This window comes from Arctopsyche grandis, chromosome 2 (genome assembly GCF_051622035.1).
Source record: "Arctopsyche grandis isolate Sample6627 chromosome 2, ASM5162203v2, whole genome shotgun sequence".
Classification (NCBI taxonomy): domain Eukaryota; kingdom Metazoa; phylum Arthropoda; class Insecta; order Trichoptera; family Hydropsychidae; genus Arctopsyche; species Arctopsyche grandis.
The window spans coordinates 10,996,950-11,018,519 of record NC_135356.1 but is presented as its reverse complement, the minus strand read 5'-3'; the positions used below and the strand labels follow the sequence as shown (position 1 = coordinate 11,018,519).

Below are 21,570 nucleotides of genomic sequence, written 5' to 3'. Positions count from 1 at the left end.
TATTATTTGTTCTGTTTTGAAATTAAGACAGAACAAATAATAAAAATAAATATATGGATACCTATCCATACATGTTTGATATGAATAGCGGAACCAATGAAGGTGGGTTTGCGAACCTTGGTCTAGAAACTGTTCATACGTAAGTCTTCTTAAGAAATATTTTTTTACGGAACTCAGTTGAGAAACCCTGAATACGTAGGATTCGAAAACAATATTTTAGGGGAAAATATCGAAAACCAAAGATTCTCATGTAGATATGGCCGAAAATTTCAATAGAGTAAATATTTTCGAAAACGCATTTAAAACTTATTGAAAAATTAAGTTGTGGGACAAAGACTGACTACATGGTACCAAATTTAGACTAAAGATGTCACTAGAAATAAAAAGCAAGTCGAGGGGAGTAGTTGCTGTCAGAGTTGATGGAGTGCAGGGACGATGGAGTGCAGGCTTTGTCTTGGACCAGCTCCGGCCGCATCTTCCGTCTCCATCTTCCAGAGACCAGATCCTCATCCAGAGCGTCTGGAGCAACGCATTCGGACCTGCTGTCAAATTAAGGTCGGTGCTGGTTACAGCTTACAGGTTACAATTACTTATTGTGGTAACTCTTCTCACCGCTTGATCCTACTTTTTTTCCATCTGCAGGTCAAAAGAGGCGATGGGCTGCCAGACAGGGTGTGTCTTTCGTGTAAGACCAGTCTGGAATTGTTGATCAGCTTTCGAAAGGCTTGTTTACGAAACAACGAATCGTCTCCACTGAGGTTAGACGATTGCTCGAAGATCAAGACTGAAGAAGTTTTATTGGAAGATTTCATATGTGACGATGAGCCTTCGCAATCGACAATTCACCGAAAGAATAGTGAAACGTGCTTAAAGTCATTTCCCAGTGAATCTGAACTTATTTTACACAAAAGATCACATCCTGGAGAAAAGCCTTACAAGTGTGACATTTGTCTAAAATCATGTACTAATAAATATAGACTTGTGTCACATTTGAGATCTCACACAGGGGAAAAGCCATACATGTGTAAAATTTGTCTAAAATCATTTACTCAAAAATCTTACCTCGAGAGACATAAAAAATTGCATGCTGGAATAAAGCTACACAAATGTGAAATTTGTTTAAAATCATTTATTCGAAAAGATGCATTTGTGTCACATTTGAGATCTCACACGGGGGAAAGGCCATACAAGTGTGAAATTTGTCTTAAATCATTTACTCAAAAATCTTACCTCGATATTCATAAAAAATTGCATGCTGGGATAAAACCACATAAATGTGAAATTTGTCTAAAGTCATTTATTCAAAAAGCTACACTTGTCGCACATTTAAGAACTCACACAGGGGAAAGGCCATACAAGTGTGAAATTTGTCTGAAATCATTTACTGTAAAATCTTACCTCGAGATACATAAAAAATTGCATGCTGGGATAAAACCACACAAATGTGACATTTGCTTAAAATCATATGTTTGTAGAGCTGAACTTGTGAGACATTTGAGATCTCACACGGGGGAAAAGCCTTACAAGTGTGATATTTGTCTAACATCATTTAGTCATAAATCTAGCCTCGAAACACATAAAAAATTGCATGCTGAAATAAAACCACACAAATGTGACATTTGTTTAAAATCATTTATTCGAAAAGATGCATTTGTGTCACATTTGAGATCTCACACGGGGGAAAGGCCATACAAGTGTGAAATTTGTCTTAAATCATTTACTCAAAAATCTTACCTCGATATTCATAAAAAATTGCATGCTGGGATAAAACCACATAAATGTGAAATTTGTCTAAAGTCATTTATTCAAAAAGCTACACTTGTCGCACATTTAAGAACTCACACAGGGGAAAGGCCATACAAGTGTGAAATTTGTCTGAAATCATTTACTGTAAAATCTTACCTCGAGATACATAAAAAATTGCATGCTGGGATAAAACCACACAAATGTGACATTTGCTTAAAATCATATGTTTGTAGAGCTGAACTTGTGAGACATTTGAAATCTCACACAGGAGAAAAGCCATACAAGTGTGAAATTTGTCTGAAATCATTTACTGTAAAATCTTACCTCGATAGTCATAAAAAATTGCATGCCGGGATAAAACCACATACATGTGAAATTTGTCTGAAATCATTTACTTACAAATCTAACCTCGAAGCACATAAAAAATTGCATGCCGAGATAAAACCACACAAATGTGACATTTGTGTAAAATCATTTATTTCTAAAAGTCAACTTGTGTTACATTTGAGATCTCACACGGGGGAAGAGCATTACAAGTGTGAAATTTGTCTGAAATCATTTACTCAAAAATTTCACCTCGATAAACACAAAAAATTGCATGCTGGAATAAATCTACACAAATGTGAAATTTGTTTAAAATCATTTACTGAAAAATCTAATCTCCAGAATCATAACAAATTGCATGCTGGAATAAATCTATACAAATGTGAAATTTGTTTAAAATCATATGTTCTGAAAGATAAACTTGTGAGACATTTGAGATCTCACACGGGGGAAAGGCCATACAAGTGTGAAATTTGTCTGAAATCATTTACTGTAAAATCTTACCTCAATAAACATAAAAAATTGCATGCTGCGATAAAACCACACACATGTGACATTTGTTTAAAATCATTTATTCGAAAAGATGCATTTGTGTCACATTTGAGATCTCACACGGGGGAAAGGCCATACAAGTGTGAAATTTGTCTGAAATCATTTACTGTAAAATCTTACCTCAATAAACATAAAAAATTGCATGCTGCGATAAAACCACACAAATGTGACATTTGTTTAAAATCATATGTTTGTAAAAATGAACTTGTGAGACATTTGAGATCTCACACAGGAGAAAAGCCATACAAGTGTGAAATTTGTCTAAAATCATTTTCTCAAAAATCTAACCACGAGCAACATAAAAAATTGCATGCTGAAATAAAACTACACAAATGTGACATTTGCTTAAAATCGTTTAGTTATAAAAGTGGACTTGTGTCACATTTGAGATTTCACACGGGGGAAAAGCCTTACAAGTGTGAAATTTGTCTGAAATCTTTTAGCGAAAAATCTAGTCTCAAGAACCATAAAAAATTGCATGCTGAAATAAAACCACACAAATGTGACATTTGTCTAAAATCATTTATTCGAAAAGCTACACTTGTCGCACATTTAAGAACTCACACAGGGGAAAGGCCATACAAGTGTGAAATTTGTCTGAAATCATTTACGGGAAAATCTAGTCTCAAGAACCATAAAAAATTGCATGCTGGAATAAAACCACACAAATGTGACATTTGTTTAAAATCGTTTATTTATAAAAGAAGTCTTGTGATACATTTGAGATCTCACACGGGGAAAACGTCTTACAAGTGTGAAATTTGTCTAAAATCATATACTAAAAAATCTTATTTTGAGAAACATAAAAAATTGCATGCTGGTTAAAACCATACAAATGTGAAATTTGTTTAAAATCATTACTCGAAAATCTATCCTATGGTCACATAATAAATTACATACTAGGATAAATATAAAAAAAATTGTTACGATATAAATACTGTTAATATTCTTAAATTTTGGCTACATGCGTGCTATGATGTTTCTGGCGCCTCCCTCATTGCAGTTTATTTAAATAATTTTAAGAGAAATAATAATTGAAAATTAAATACACATATATTATTTGGCTTACTTGTTTTCATTTATTTTATATGTAATAATTTTTATTTATTGGATGAAATTGTGATAATTTTGGTAAACAAACTTCATCATCCTAAGCCAGAGGTCGGCAAACCGCGGATCTTTTTCTAAAGTACTCTAAAACAGGTCTGGGCAAACTTTTTGGATGAAGGGCCATTAGAAATTAAAAATGAGTGGCGGGCCGCAAGTAAAATACTATTTTTAGATATTTATTTATTTATTTATTTAACATATTAGCCACAGTGACATTACAGAGATCTCCAACGCGTCGCTGTGGCCGGTCATTCAGTAATAATAACATGATAACGGTAATAATAACTTATAATAATAACAATATTAACACAACATCATTATTATACATTATTCATTATCGTTAAAGGAATTAAAACATAATTCTTTTTTAGTTAAAACAAAAGAGTAATTTAATTTGACGAATGAAATTGTTTTAGAGTTCGTTCGAAGAGAAATAAAAATTGGTTCAGTATGTGTGTTCGTATGTACATATATCCTCAGTTTGGCTGCGGCTGTCAAGGCGAATCCACGCCTTTTTTGCTATTTTTTAGAGACGTGGCTTTAAGTGACAGTGTGGTTACGAAGTTCCCGAGATTTTCCCGAAATTATAAATAATAAATGTTAATTATTTTAATAAGTTAAGTTATTCACAATAGTTCGACCGTATATCGTATTATATATCTACTTTTTTAAAAACACTTTAGATAAATGGAGAGACATAGCCAAGCAAAACAGTTAATAATAAATGCTTGTTAATTGGACTATTCGTCACATTGGGGTGGTCACAAAGACAATTTTTGCCATGAAAATCGCGAATACACAATATTTAGCAATCAAGTTCTCGTTATTATGATAGTTATCGTTAGTATGATGCACTTTTCGGCTGCCAGATGTTCCGTTATAGAGATTTTAGTGACTTTGTGACGAGTAATTTGTGACCAGTAATCACCGAACCAAATGCTTACATGTGGTGTGCACTTACACAAAGATCTAATTCTTCGACGATTCCTCTCATTGATATAGATTTATGCAGGAGCCCCAAAAGTTTCCAAATGTTCATTAAGAAAAATTATCAAAGAGAACATGTCTATCTTCTCCAACAGCAAAAAAAAAAATAGAGAAACCCAAAATCCTATGTAGACGGTTTTGACGAAGACGTCATTAGGCGTACTTTCAACAACTTTCATGTGACCGAAAAAAATTTGCCAACGCTTTCTCGAATATTAAAAAAATTAAAACAATGCATAGGGTTTACAGGCAAGCGCAATACTCTTCATAAGCTTTTGTAAAAAATTGGATTCCACTGGGAAAAAAATGTGCGATAACAGGAAATTGTTATGTGAGAAAATGTGCATTTTTTTATAAAAGGATCACATTTTAAGGTCGATAGCTCGATTTACGTAGAGCAGAAGGAAGACCAATCGTGTATACCGATGAACCATACATACATTCAGCACACGTTAAGTCAATGGCGTGGGGAGATTCTTCGGGAAGTGGCATCCAAAGGAGCGAGGTTTATAATTGTACACGCAGATACAGAACGAGGCTTTATTCCAAATACCCTTTTCATCTATAAGGCTCACCAAAGAACCGGAGACTATCACTATGACATGAACTTCGACAATTATATGAAATGGTGAACCGAGAAATTGATTCCAAATTTGGAACCGAATTCTGTTGTGGTGATAGATAATGCTTCTTATCGAAATAAGATTCTTGACGCAGCGCCGACTTCAAATTTCAAAAAAAACATAATGAAGCAGTGGTTGACGAAAAAAATATTTATTTCGACCAGCAAAGATAATACTTTATAATAACTATTTTTTTTTTATATTTGTTGCATTTGAACGGTTGTTGCACGTGAGTGCTATAGTATTAAGAGTTGGTACCCCAACTGCCGGCCAGTCCGGCTGAACGCTGATTGGTCGAGAGCCAGTGGGCCAGAGTCATGTATCATACTCGTTACGAGATAGTGCGTACGCGCACGCGTGTATACTTTAATGTACTATAAACGTGCATTGATGAACCAAGATCGCCTTTAACTATCTCTCCTGCAATCCACCCTATATCTCAACCTCTACAGTATTTGTACTTTTTTGGATTTTAAATTGCATTTGTTTTTTTTTTATATATTGTATTTATAAAATGCAATAAATCTAAAAAATAAAGTTACTTCATTAGTTTCATTTTTGAGAAAAACTTTAAAAAATTAATTGCATATAAGCGACGCATACCTTGCAGTCAACCGGTAGTTTCCAATACTGAAGCAATTTTTCTTTCTCGGCGATCGAACTCTACATCTTTAACAGTTTTTTAATTTTCGGAGAAAATTTTGTAGTTGAAATTCTTAAAAATGCTGAAATTCTTAAAAATTTTTCATCTGATGCTTGATTGTAAAGAATTTTTATTGATATTCATGATTGAAAATGTTTGTTTACATTGATCAAAAAACCACCAGTTTGTCGAATTTTTACAAACCTCCTTTATGTTTCACATTAAGACGTCTTTTTTATTCCGTATTAAGGGTGTTGTAAAATCTTTCAAATTTCTTCATGACGATGTAATTCCCTTAAATCAGCATCCCACTGTAAATATATAATCTTAATTTATATCCCGTTCCTTATTAAAATTACTTAGTCTTTAAGAACATTGAAATAATACGGTTTTTATATTACTTTGATTTTTATTTTTACCTTTATATACTTCTTGAGAACGTGACTTAATGCTCTGCATATGGAAATAACAGCTTCACTTATAGTAGACGTCGAAAGAAAACTGGAATATCTCAAGCACGTGAAACTACTGCCAGTTGCAAGGTACCGTAATGTTACGGCAAGTTTCTCCCTCGGTGTATATTAGCAATGAATCAAACAAATCTTCACTCATTCTAAAAAGGTTCTGGTTATCGTTCATGACATCGCCTAGAACCATTTCTTCAGCGATATTCAAGTGTGAATATCGATTCTTCTGAAGCAATGAAGCATCCACTGCTTAATCCACCGCCTTTTACTTTTGGGCGTCCTCAACGCATCCTCGAGTATGATCGCCAAAGCCGCTTTTCTTCTCATGTCCATGTCCATCTTTCGCAAAGTAATGTAGGCATATAGTAAAACTCATGCTATATGATCTTATGGGGGATGAACGAATGAGACGACTGGCATGTTAATGCACGTGTTTATTATATGACAGCTGAAGACAGAGTGAGTAGTGGCTCTCCGAACCCAGCCGGGTTGGTCCCCACTCGCAGGAAGGCAACCAAACTCGACCATGTCGTATAAGCGAGCCGCCACAATCTCATCAGGCCACTGCGGCACATATCCAGAAAAGTAGATCGCCTCATAAAGAGGTCGGTGCACCGTAGACACACGGCGCACGACCCCATTACCCCACGAACGACGTCCAGGCGCACGAACCCATAAAAACCACGAGTACCAAAAACAAAGCTTCTGCGCTCAACACGTGTCACAAGTACACGTGCCCGAAACCAGGTCATTGCACGTCTCGAGAACAAAGACACGACACGTGTCCTGGAAATGTATATAAAGCAACGCAGCAACTCTAGCCAGCAGAGTGAGCCTTTAGAGTTCAACTATATCACATCTCCGAAGAAACTTCTTCGTACATACAATAAAGCCCGCTCCACAATCTCGGCAAAACTATACGAGAATAGCCAAATACGAGAGTGAAGTGAACATATTCGTTAAGTCCCGCCTATATTCGTGCGGTCTCCATTTCGTGGCGGTATTTTGGACCCGAATCAAAGGGCTCTCGTGTAGTTTTGTGTTCGCACGAGACCTTCCCTCCACACTCCCGTCGCGTCAGTCGGCCGCCAGTAACCGCACTGCGCGCTCGTCGATTTTATTAACAAAAATGCCTACGAATTGGACGCACGATCTCGAACTAACATTTATGGAAATATACCAGTGTCATCCTATTATCGGGACCATAAAGACAGAAACAAAGTACACGATGCGTGGAATAAAATAAGTGAAATAATGAATATACCTCTCAAAGAATTGAAAAGCAAGAAAGACTCCCTTATGACAACTTATAGGATACAAAAGCGAAGAATAAAAGCATCGGAACATTCAGGCGCCGGCACTGATGATATATGTATATACGCCGATATGGTTCGCTTTTAGCGTGATGGATTCTTTTTTGGGGGATATCATGGATGGCAACAGTAATAAAACATTCCAACCTCTCTTAATAACTATTTTTTCTCGAATTAATAAAAAATTGTAATATGCTATTGCACATAATGCTACAGCGACAGACGTTTCTAACACGTCCATCTTGTATGACTACCGAACAGACAAATGCGCGAGCGAGAATGTGGTGAGCTACTTTCAGTCTCGTGTTGTTTCGGCGAGACCCGAGACCGAGAGTCTCGACGAGAATGTGGAGCCCGCTTAACCATTGTACCAATTGAACAAAAATAAACGATCCTCTTTCAAACCACACAACATGTGTTTGGTTGGGCCGGGATACGGTCAACATACCTTCCCTGCCTTACAGTAGTCTCGCGCGTACCCTTCTAAGCGCGAAAAATAAACAGCTTACGCAGAAATTACAGATCGATTATACTTATTACAAAGTTGTATTAATTTATTTGAACTCTTAAAGGTCTGTTCATACCTATCCAGCACGACCCGTATCCTGCAAGTGTTATGCTGCGTACGGACCAAACCAACGACGATTTTGGTCCAACGTTTTAACCAGCAGGATAAAACCAGTAGCGTACAAAATATCGAAATAAAAATTAAATTTAAAAATTGAAATTAAAAATATTATTATTATATTAAAATTTAATTCAAATATCAAAATAAAATTATAATCAATATATTAAAATTAAAATAAAATATTGAAAGTTAAAACAGAACATGCCCAATTTAAATAAATTTTCGAGATTGACCTAAAATTAGATCATCAACAATCACATACAGGTAATCCTCGACTTTTGTTTGTCGAAGATGTTTTGACTTACGAAGATACGCACTAAGATCGAAAAAAAAATCAAAGAATTATTATTTTTAGTTCCCCGTAATGCGCAGTTACTGAGAATATCTCATGTATAAGTATGGGTGACCGAGCGATGGTCCCAACCCGGTATGTTGTCGGTTTATCAAACGAAATTTTTTTAGTCTTCAATTGTTTCTCTCGTCGAAATAAATCAATTAATTAAATCATTTCAGAGGTAAATTTTATCGGATAATGTGTGATTATTAATTTTATTTCGACGAAAGAAAAAAAACCCTTTGACAAATCACCGACATCCGACACCGCGTTTTTTTATGAATTGTTTTTTGTTATCGATCGTTGACGGTAGAAATACAGTAGCATCTCGTGACGACTTTAACAATATTTTTTTTTTCGCTCGTAAGCAGAGAAATTATAATATTTCTCTGGTTTTAAATGCGCATCGTCGTAATTCAAAACATTGTTGTAATTCAAAACATCAACGATGATCTAATTTTAGCTCAATCTCGCTCTTTAGCTTGATTTTGATATTTAATTTCAATTTTAAAATTTAATTTTTATTTCGATATTTTGTACGCTACTGCTGGTTAAAAAGTTGGCCCAAAATCGTCGTTGGTTTAGTCCGTAAGCACCATTATGCAAGTGCGGATAGTATTCTTTGGTACATTCTACATATATGGACGCGCATGAATGCATAAATGCGCATGCGCGAATGGAGTATGAATACGTCCATATAATGTACCAAAAAATACTATCCGCACTTGCATGACACCTGCAGGATATAGGTCGTGCTGGATAGGTATGAACAGACCTTAAAACAGATACTTTGTACATAAAAATAATTTAGGTTTTTGTTGGTGTCAATTGACGTTTGTGTGCCTAACCTCATTTTTGTTAAGCTGAACCCCCCAGGTACTAGCAGTAAACCAAGGTGCAACGGCAGTAAACGAGGTATAAATCGCGGGTGCTAACGCACTCATAATGGCGCTATTTACCGGCGATATGTACGAAATTTTCCATATCCAGTTCCCATATTGCAACCTATGGTTGATATTTGGGAACTGGTTATGGCAAATTTCGTAAATATCGGTGTAGATATCGCTAGTGTAAACGGTGCCACGCGTACTATTCACGGTATTACTAGACCTAGAAATATCGTTCGTTGGGTAAGCGGACTACTAGTCAAATGTGAACCTGTCACAGGACAACTGGTCGCTCTAGATCGGTCACTCGTGATCATCCGTCACGCTAAAACTGGTCACGAGAAAACTAGTCACACGCTAAAACTGGTCATACCCAAAAATTTAAAATTGGTCACAAACCAAAATATTCTCAAATACTTTTTATTTACGAAATTTTTATTACTATCGACTAGACATATGTTCGAGCCAAAGACCCTCGTGGCCGTCGTTGTGGTCTTCGCGAGGAGTTCGCGGGCATCTGTCAGCTCATCTGACGCACTCTAGCCACGCCGAGAAGGTTGGCAATCACTTTTGCGTTCATTTCACTTTGACAGTTCGAATGTCAAATCACTAATCTTAATTCACCGCGGTAAATGTACCGCGGGAGGTCTATGAAAACACTGATTGTGTTAGTAAGAGGATCCTTTATTTATGTTCACTTGTTACAATAGTAATTATATGTATCTTTTTGTCCCTTGGCCAGTTTTTTCGTGACCAGTTTTAGCGTGTGACCAATTTTCTCGTGACCAGTTTTAGCGTGTGACTTATTTTCTCGTGACCAGCTTTAGCGTGTAACCAGTTTTCTCGTGACCAGTTTTCTCGCGACCAGTTTTCTCGCGACCAGTTTTAGCGTGTGACCAGTGTTCTCGTGACCAATTTTAGCGTGTGACCAGTTTTAGCGTGACAGATGATCACGAGTGACCGATCTAGAGCGACCAGTTGTCCTGTGACAGGTTCACATATGACTAGTAATCACCGAACCGTTCGTTGATATTGTTGCGTCGGGGTGGGTGGAGGATCCAAGTAAAAGGCCAACAGTCGTTTCACAGCATTTATTGATGATTCAGGAGATACACGTATTGCCACTGCTCAGTCCAGAATCAATTATATCGCCTACGTACCGCCTTATAAAGGGTAGATCTCTCAGGACGCCTAATCTGTTTACCTGTTGTATAGTCACGTATTCGGATATGTATTTCCAAGAGATTGGGTTTTCCCATACCGATTCTGAGAAATAACTAATAACGGTCATTGTTTAGCCTAAATGCACTTAGAGTCCAGATATAATCTTTGGAAGTAAGTGCATGCATTTAGTTAACCGATAACAGATATCTGTTGGTCTAAGTACAATTCGCTCAATCCACGGGGTACGTAACATTGCCTCCCTCTTAGGTTAAATCGTCCCGATTGACCAACAAATCATAACTGATAAATCTACAGCAGTTGCATTTATCTCCGATATCAGTCACAGTTACATTTACAATTACAGCCGTTATCTTTACAGCTACAATGGAAACAATGACATTTAAATTCTACTACCGTTACCTTTACAATTCTAATTCTGTTACAGTTAGATTAACGTCACCTTTACAATTGAAACAATTACATTAAACCTTCGTTAAACTTCAATTTACGTCACCTTTACAATGTAAACAAAAACATTTAAAATTTCGTTACACTACGATTTACGTCACCTTTACAATGAAAACAATTACATTAAACTTTCGTTACACTTCAATTTACGTCACCTTGACATTGGAAACAATTACATTAAACTTTCATTACACTTCACTTTACGTCACCTTTACAATGGAAACAATTGCATTAAACTTTCGTTACATTTCAATTTACGTCACCTTTACAATGGAAACAATTACAGTGAACTTTCTAATCCCCTAAAATTAGTCATCCGATGTTTTACATTTGGAAATCATTATTTGTTAGCTCTTCGGTCCAAAATTTCTCACGTGTTTGGTCCATGTTGCTCGTATCACCAAAGTCCAAATTTGCTATGGCAGCCCCGTATTCCTGTCATGTGGCCCAGCATCCTGCTGCAGACCAACGTTCAACCCAGAACGTGCTCCAAAGCCATGTCCCACAAGAATCGCTCCTATCTTCACAAAAGTGACTTGGTCCATTGCTCTCGTGTCACCATCGTCCAAATTTGCTACGGTGGCCTAGTGTTCCTCTGTCATGTGGCCCAGCATCCTGCTGCAGACCAGCGTTCAACCCAGAACGTGCTCCAAAGCCATGTCCCACAAGAATCGCCACCATCCTCACTAAAGTGACGGTTGACCCTGGAAAATGTGCACCCCTCAGTCTGCCACTCTGTTGGTGGTGCTTCTTTTCCGTTCCCTTGACCCTGGAAAATGTGCACACCTCAGTCTGCCACTCTGCTGGTTGTGTTTCTTTTCCGTTCCATTGACCTTGGTAAATGTGCACCCAACAGTCTGCCACTCTGTTGAATGTGCTTCTTTTCCGTTCCATTGACCCAACTGAAATCCATTTCTTTCTGATGTATTTTCCCGTTACATCTGCGAGATGATCTAATCACTGCTGCAACTGTCCATGTATTTTTTCAGGTACTCGTGTTTCCACTAGTTTCCAACTAGATTTTTTTTCGATGTTGACGTATATCAATTGTTCCGCTCTCTCTCGTTGAAGTCGCGATCTGGCGTTTCTTCGGTTTCAAATGCCCTCACGTGGTTGATCCAAGTCGCTCGTTTCAATCCGTTTACTTTCATACTCTCTGCGAGACGACACCTGTGACATAACAGGTGGTTAACTAGTTTCCAATTAGACTCGTTTCCAACTAGTTTTTTTTTCCAGTTTGTTGACATCTGCCGTCAACAAACAGTTGAAGGGAATAGTGGCTTGTAATCGACATCTCTCAGTTGTAGTCGATCTCCGCTCCTCTTCTGACGACGATGCTTTCCCGTGGATCGTCGTCCCCAATAGCCGCTAATTCTTGGTTCTTGCGGCGTAAGTGGACCGGTGAACTGCCCTCGTCCCGGTCGCCCTTTGGATGACTCTGCAATTGCCGGATGCTGCTCTCCGATGTTGCCCTTGACAACGCCTCAAGTTGTCCTCTCCCGGCAGCACTTGTACGAAACCTCCCGTTTCGTAACCTCCTTCCGTCATCCCGATGAATTCTTGCTCCTCCGCATTCCTGATCTCCGCTCCTCTTCTGACGACGATGCTTTCCCGTGGATCGTCGTCCCCAACAGCCGCTAATTCTTGGTAATTGCAGCGAAAGTGGACCGGTGAACTGCACTCGTCCCGGTCGCCCTTTGGATGACTCTGCAATTGCCGGATGCTGCTCTCCGATGTTGCCCTTGACAACGCCTCAAGATGTCCTCTCCCGGCAGCACTTGTACGAAACCTCCCGTTTCGTAACCTCCTTCCGTCATCCCGATGACTTCTTGGCGGCCACCGCCGATAATGTCAAAGTCAAGTTGCAGTGATAACTGCAATTCAACAACCGAATATGTGATGACCGATTCTGTGTTTTGCAGTGAAAACTGCATTTTTTTAATTCGTGTCTCCATGGCTCGAACTCTCTCCTACAGCTCCCGAGGATGGCTTCGCTGTAGCTTCTCTTCCTTCGCTGGTGACTTTGTTCCACGGCCCATCTTGGATCCCACTTCTGACGACCAGTGTTGCGTAGGGGTGGGTGGAGGATCCAAGTAAAAGGCCAACAGTCGTTTCACAGCATTTATTGATGATTCAGGAGATACACGTATTGCCACTGCTCAGTCCAGAATCAATTATATCGCCTACGTACCGCCTTATAAAGGGTAGATCTCTCAGGACGCCTAATCTGTTTACCTGTTGTATAGTCACGTATTCGGATATGTATTTCCAAGAGATTGGGTCTTCCCATACCGATTCTGAGAAATAACTAATAACGGTCATTGTTTAGCCTAAATGCACTTAGAGTCCAGATATAATCTTTGGAAGTAAGTGCATGCATTTAGTTAACCGATAACAGATATCCGTTGGTCTAAGTACAATTCGCTCAATCCACGGCGTACGTAACAATATCTTATGTGTTTGACGCGGCCATTTAGACCAAATATGCCACTGAAAAAAAACAGCAAGGCGTGGCAAGTGGTTGCTGTCAGAGTTGATGGAGTGCAGAGACGATGGAGTGCAGGCTTTGTCTTGGACCAGCTCCGGCCGCATCTTCCGTCTCCATCTTCCAGAGACCAGATCCTCATCCAGAGCGTCTGGAGCAACGCATTCGGACCTGCTGTCAAATTCAGGTCGGTGCTGGTTACAGCTTACAGGTTACAATTACTTATTGTGGTTTACTCTTCTCACCGCTTGATCCTACTATTTTTCCATCTGCAGGTCAAAAGAGGCGATGGATTGCCAGACAGGGTGTGTCTTTCGTGTAAGACCAGTCTGGAATTGTTGATCAGCTTTCGAAAGGCTTGTTTTCGAAACAACGAATCGTCTCAACTGAGGTTAGACGATTGCTTGAAGATCAAGACTGAAGAAGTTTTATTGGAAGATTTCATATGGGACGATGAGTCTTCGCAATCGACAATTCACCTTAAAAATAGTGAAACGTGCTTAAAGTCATTTCCCAGTGAATCTGAACTTATTTTACACCAAAAATCACATCCTGTAGAAAAGCTGTTCAAATGTGATATTTGTTTAAAATCATTTATTCGAAAAAATGGACTTGTGTCACATTTGAGATCTCACAAGGGGGGAAATAATAAATTTCATGATGGGATAAAACCACATAAATGTGACATTTGTTTAAAATCATGTATTTCTAACAGTAAACTTGTGAGACATTTGAGATCTCACACGGGGGAAAAGCCTTACAAGTGTGAAATTTGTCTAAAATCATTTACTGAAAAATCTAACCTCCAGGTACATAAAAAATTGCATGCTGGGATCAAACCACACAAATGTAACATTTGTTCAAAATCATATGTTCGTAAAGATGAACTTGTGAGACATTTGAGATCTCACACGGGGGAAAAGCCATACAAGTGTGAAATTTGTCAAAAATCATTTAATCATAAATCTAGCCTCGAAGCACATATAAAAATTCATGCTGGGATAAAACTACACAAATGTGATATTTGTTTAAAATCATTTATTCGAAAAGATAAACTTGTGATACATTTGAGATCTTACAAGGGGGTAAATAATAAATTTCATGATGGGATAAAACCACATAAATGTGACATTTGTTCAAAATTATGTATTTCTAAAAGTAAACTTATGAGACATTTGAGATCTCACACGGGGGAAAAGTCATACAAGTGTGAAATTTGTCTGAAATCATTTACTGATAAATCTACTCTCGAGAAACATAAAAAATTGCATGCTGGAATAAAACCACACAAATGTGACATTTGTTTAAAATCATATGTTTGTAAATATGATCTTGTGAGTCATTTGAGATCTCACACAGGAGAAAAGCCATACAAGTGTGAAATTTGTCTGAAATCATTAAGTCATAAATCTAGCTTCGAAGCACATTTAAAAATTCATTCTGGGATAAAACTACACAAATGTGATATTTGTTTAAAATCATTTATTCGAAAAGATAAACTTGTGATACATTTGAGATCTCACACGGGGAAAACGTCTTACAAGTGTGAAATTTGTCTAAAATCATATACTAAAAAATCTTATTTTGAGAAACATAAAAAATTGCATGCTGGTTAAAACCACACAAATGTGAAATTTGTTTAAAATCATTACTCGAAAATCTATCCTATGGTCACATAATAAATTACATACTAGGATAAATATAAAAAAAATTGTTATCATATAAATACTGTTAATATTCTTACATTTTGACTATATGCGTGCCACGATGTTTCTGGCGCTCCCCTCATTGCAGTTTATTTAAATAATTTTAAGAGCAATAATAATTGAAAAATACACAGATATATTATTTGGCTTACTTGTTTTATATGTAATAATTTTAATTTATTGGATGAAATTGTGATAGTTTTGGTAAACAAAGTTTTGATAAACATCCTAAGCCAGAGGTCGGCAAACCGCGACTCTTTTTTTTTCTAAAGTACTCTAAAAGAGGCCTGGGCAAACTTTTTGGATGAAGAAATTTAGAAATTAGAAACATTAGAAATTCACATTTCCATTGAATTATTTACTTTTAAATTAAAATAACATTATAATGTATGTAATGTTAATATGACATAAATGGCAATTAATACATAATGTTTATAAAAATAATCATGTTTTTTATTTGTTTTTCTTATAATTTTTTACTGTGGTAAAGGGGGCGATTCTTTCAATATGGTTAAGAAACACTGATGTACATTATAGATGTTCGAACCAAAAGCCCTCGTGGCTGTGGCCGTTGGTTGTGGGAGCTCAGGAGCTCGGTTTTGGATTTGTTATCGCACTAAAGATATATTAAAGACATTGGGGTGGTCACAAAGACAATTTTTGCCATGAAAATCGCGAATACACAATATTTGGCAATCAAGTTCTCGTTACTATGATAGTTATCGTTAGTATGATGGACTTTTCGGCTGCCAGATGTTCCGTTATAGAGATTTTAGTGACTTTGTGACCAGTAATCACCGAACCCTGAAAAACACCGTTCTAGCTCAGAGGTAGTTGAAGTTATAAGCAGAATTTGAATAAGTTTTGTTATTTCCACACGAACTTTGTATAAATTGATTGCAAAAATAAGTTTTAAAAATATTAATACTATGCATTCCTTTCCTTGAGTAAAACCCTTCTAATTCAGTTTGAAATTTTTCTTTATCTAGCATTCGATATGATTCAACGGTTAGTAGTAGATCTTCCATTGGCATTTTCTTTCAGTAATTATCAAAATTTTCTTTATTAAATAATTTCACAGCTTTTACTTGATTAGAAAAAGTATATTTTTCATTTATATCCTTAATAATAACATCGCACATATTTTTGGCTTCTATAATATGTGCGATAATATATGCATATAATATTGTTACGTACGCCGCGGATTAAGTGAATAGAATCCCAGAAACTATGTGACCGTTCAAGGGTTACCTGTTAACGGATTAACTAAGTGCTTGCACTTAGGATCAACGGATATCTATTAACGGATTAACTAAGTGCTTGCACTTACTTCCAGGATTATATCTGGACTCTAAGTGCATTTAGGCTAAACAATGACCGTTGTTAGTCCTTTCTCAGAATCGGTACGGGGAGAGAAAGTATAGCCAGCGCTGTTCCATTAGCAGTTATCACTACTAAAGTCTAACAACTTTTGAGAATTTTTCAGCATTTGCTCTTTTGAAAGATTTCTGGGGAACATAAATCCAAAATATATAGTGACTGCCGATTCTCATGCCGAACGCTTAGCTCTCACTAATGTTGTTAAGGATTTGGAGATGGATCTATGATTGGAGTTTTAATAGTGGATAGACAGATATTATATAGATTATTTAAAAATATAATTATTTCCAACTCATCCCATCTCATGAAGCAGAAATAAACTTTATTATATTTAATAGTTCAGAGGTATGCAGAAAATACTTAGACTGGCTTAAACTTTTGTTTTCCATAAAAATATTGTTTATTTATAGTTCCAAACTGACTAAAATTTCACGATTAGATTATAACCTTGTTTTCACATTGTTCTACAAGAACTTAAAATTGATACATAAATTTTTTTGTATATATGTATGTATCTTCATATTTTTTAAATTATGTATATATGTTTTTACCTTTTCTAAATAATTAATGTTTTACATACATATATTGTTTGTTTATAATGTTTTACCTTTATTACTTATTTATATTGTTAAAAGCAATTTTTCTTAAGATGTGTAATTCTCTGTTATTCTCATAATTACATATATGACTTAAATATTAATCAGCTAATCACTCACCATATAAAGTTTATCTCTTTTAATTCAAATAATTTAATAGTTCTAATCATTGTCTTTTACCTATTCTCTTGCGAAAAGTCCATTATCGATATTGTGTCTTAAAACTCATGAAAAGAATTCACCGAAGAACGGAGACATCTGATTTTTTTTTATTTGGTGATTCTTCAATGATTCAATGTTGAAATCACTTATTTCATGTGTCTTTTTTGTGTTTTACATTAATGAATATATATTTTTTGTTACGATTGTTTTAAATGTTATTAAAATTATGTTTTAATGCTTTTATATGAATAAATGCTATTCTGTTGCTTGAGTGGCCCGTATTTAAACCCAATTACCTGACTCTTATTTCAATTTAAAACCGAAAAATCAAGGTGGACGATAAATGGTCAAGCATCAAAAAAAAAAAAAAATAGCCAATGTTTGGGAATTCCGAGTCATATTGTATTTACACGATCAATCATAAATTGGGATTTATTTCAGTGAATTAAGATTTCGAAACATACTTAAGTAATTATAACTCTATAAAATTGCATTATGATACAGTTATTTTCTTTCTTAAATATAACATGTAAATTAAAAAGCAGAAATAGTAGATTGTAAGCAGAATATACTACGATGACAATTCATATGTGTGTAGCGGCTGGCGAGCTTTTCAGAAATAAAATTATTTTGTGGAGCGAATAGCTTGTTACAGGGACGAGGAAGAGATGATAAAAATTATAACCATTATTCTCAAATGCTTATATTATATTTTCCAAATAGCAGTTTTGTGTAAACAAGATTTAGGTAGACAAGTTTTGAAATTTTGAAAGGAGTATCTATACAATCAGAATGATATTTGAAAGTTTAGATTTGAATAGGATGTGTGATTGTAGAGTGTTGAAACAATAAAGGTTTTATTTGTTTATTTAAGATATAGCCAAGCTTAATAACTAATTATATTCAATCACACAAATAATAATATATACACATACATTCACATATGTACATAGATACATACACACTGTTTGAGATGTTACCTTACAGCTACCATAAGTTTATCAATATTACAAGTATATTTGTAATTTCATCTGGCAGCTTATTATAAGTAACAACACTTCCATACATACACGTTTTTCCTACTCTTATTTAATTTTAAATTCTGTGATTTATTGCTACCTCTAATGCTATATTTATGTAAATGTAACCCTCTGTGGTGACCGCCGGGGTTCTGGCAGTACCAATGCGATGCACGGTCAGTCACCGTTTTGCGGGAAGCATTCTCTTCGTCAGAATAAACAACACCGTCACTGTTGCACTCGCCTTCCCCCATACCTCTAATAAAATATCTATCGAAATACCTAGGTAATATTTTCTTATCTAACTTATAAATAAAAACCGACATATATATTTTCAGAGTATCATCAAATTTATTAAATACTTTAACACGGATCTTATACTAATATACCTATTTATGTGCATCTAAGATACTCTTCGTGGCTCTATTCTGTAATTTTTGTAGCCTATCTTAGCCTAGCCTACAGAAAAGATCGCTAGATTCGAAAGGATGAAAATCCACCTGGTCCATTCCGAAGTTGTCTATACAACGGTTGTTCCTTCGTTTTAGTAGTGATGTCCAGTTGTTCAGCTATATCCGCACCCGCTGCCACCAATTTTTATGTTACGGGGACAACTAGGAGATGGTGTAGAATATTATAGTCACAGATTTTGTCAAATGATTATATTCTTTAATTAGTACAAGTTTGTATTACAAGTTACTAGTCTCGAAGTGCTAGTTAGGCAGTTTAATCACAAGTGCCTTGTGAGACTCTGTTTGATCGCAAGTAACTATGTAGTAATCACAAGTTACTAGTAGGCAGTTTAATCACAAGACTGTTTGACCCCCGAATGGACTAAGTGGTCGGTAACGGCATTCGGTCACTTCCCGCTAGAGTTCTCAGAGCTGACAGCGCGAAAGCGTGGGACTGCATATCTAGTACATGACTATAACAATATGTAAACAAACAATAAGTAAACAAACGCATCGAGGAAGATGCAGTGAGCGACCTGCCTTTTATGTGCAGGTACTTAGGCCATATGAAGGCATTCTGGACGGAGTACTGGCAGTGCGTGGATATCCTTGATCACCCAATAAATGCTGTGAAGTGATTTTGGCCTTTTATGTGGATCCTCCACCCATCTCTACGTAACAATACCATTGACACATGCAACACTTTATAGGCCGGGTGATAGGTTTTGACCGTTTCCCGGTCTATGAAAACTCAGTTGGGTTTTGAAGAGGATCTTTATTGCTCGATTAATATGGTTCGGTGATTATTGGTTACAAAACGCTCGCCCAAAAGTCACTCTCTATAACGGAACATCTGGCAGCCAAAAAATCCATCATACTAACGATAACTATCTTACTAACGAGAACTCGAGTGCCAAATATTCCGTATTCGCGTTTTTCATGGCAAAAATTTTCTTTTGGGCGATCGCAATGTGACTAATAATCCAATTACCGATTAATACAGGTGTATTTGTTTGTACGGGGAAGTAGGTAGTTGCTTCGCCGGAATAAGCCAGGTCGAGCTCCTGAAACTCACTGACATCTGAGGACGATGCGCTGGTTTATATACTCGTTGATTGTGCAACGCGTAGCTCGGCTGGTGAGATCATGTTCTGGAAGATTCCTAAAGGGTCCAAGGTCTTCCTTTGTGTGCTGTGTTTGATGCGTTGTTAGTTGGCTCCTTGGGGGTTCCAGTGTACTCGTAATTGCGTATCTGGAGCGAGTTTATGGTGTCTTTGCCCTAGTTCGGCCTAGGATGTGTAAGACAGGGAAGGTATGTTGACCGTATCCCGGTCTAACGAAACACGTGTTGTGTAGTTTGAAAGAGGATCGTTTATTTTTGTTCAATTGGTACAATGGTTATTGTATGTACGAAGAGGTTTCTTCGGAGAAGTGATCTGTTTGAACTCCAGAGGCTCACTCTGCCGGTGGAGGTTGCTGCGTTGCTTTATAAACGTTTTGGGTTGAAGTGTGTCGTGTGCACATCTTTTGTTCTTGGTACTCGCGCTGCCCTAGTTATGCTGCGAGCGTGGTTTTATGGGTTCATACGCCTGGACGTAGTTCGTGGTTTTTATGGGTTCAGTGAGTTCTTCCTTTGTTTCCCAGATACGTGTATAGAAACACGTGTCGACCTTTTGACGAGGCGAGCGTGTGCCATGCGTTAATGACTTTCCTAGATATGTATGTGTCGCAGTGACCTGATGAGATCATTTCAGTTGTACTATATGCCTACGGATGACTTTCGTGTTCGAGCAGGATGTCATTTGTACAGCTTAAGTTCGATGAGGAAAATAGGTGATATCATCGACCTAGTTTCGTATAGTAAAAGTTGTACTATATTCCTACAACTTGAATGAATCTAAACGTTTTCGTGTAGTGGCAGTACTTTAAATGTCCAATTTGTATTTGAGTTGGATATTAGTTATTGTCGTTTGTTCGAAATGCAAGTGGCAAATATGTCGATCTCGGAATTCGAAATCGTGGATATAAAGAGTTTATTTTTTCATCCAAAGTAATAAATTATTTTCAATATCGTTATATTGTGTGTGGACGACCCCATTCTCAATTAAAAAATACAGTTTTATGTAAAAAACTGTATTTTAAATACAGTTTTTTTAAAAACGGTTTTTTTTCCAGAGGTCCTGGTTTTTTATCATCTCTAGTCATATCCTTTATAGTGTTTACTTTTTTTGTCTTTTACCATATTAATGTTTTATCTCATTATCTATACTAAGCGATTAGGCCCCGTGGACCTATCGGCTTCCGCCGTCTTCCCCATGTATTCTCATAAATAAATAATATATTTTGTAGAAAAACACCTGTTGCTTTGTTGTGTCTTAAATAAAATAGCAGTGAGATTAATTGACATCGTGTCTAGTGATGATTCGCAATAAAGAGCAACAGTTGGTTTTTGTACAAGTCATGCAGTAGTCGACCATTATATGGGTCACTGAAGTATTGATTAAAACATTTGGCCTTCAGTTAA

At 36.6% G+C, this 21,570-nt stretch overlaps 2 protein-coding genes across 2 annotated transcripts; both read left to right on the top strand.

The window, feature by feature from the left end:
• Positions 1-358: 358 nt before the first annotated feature.
• LOC143922504 (uncharacterized) lies at positions 359-3,689 on the top strand. The gene is made up of 2 exons (XM_077445760.1): positions 359-555; positions 643-3,689. Exons 1-2 carry the CDS (start codon positions 436-438, stop codon positions 3,445-3,447), a joined length of 2,925 nt encoding a protein of 974 aa, XP_077301886.1. The 5' UTR covers positions 359-435; the 3' UTR covers positions 3,448-3,689.
• A 9,899-nt stretch (positions 3,690-13,588) lies between these two features.
• On the top strand, positions 13,589-15,874 carry LOC143922030 (uncharacterized). Its single transcript, XM_077445311.1, has 2 exons — positions 13,589-13,918; positions 14,007-15,874. The coding sequence occupies exons 1-2, from the start codon at positions 13,799-13,801 to the stop codon at positions 15,345-15,347; spliced, it is 1,461 nt and encodes a 486-aa protein (XP_077301437.1). The 5' UTR covers positions 13,589-13,798; the 3' UTR covers positions 15,348-15,874.
• The last annotated feature ends 5,696 nt before the right edge of the window (positions 15,875-21,570 follow it).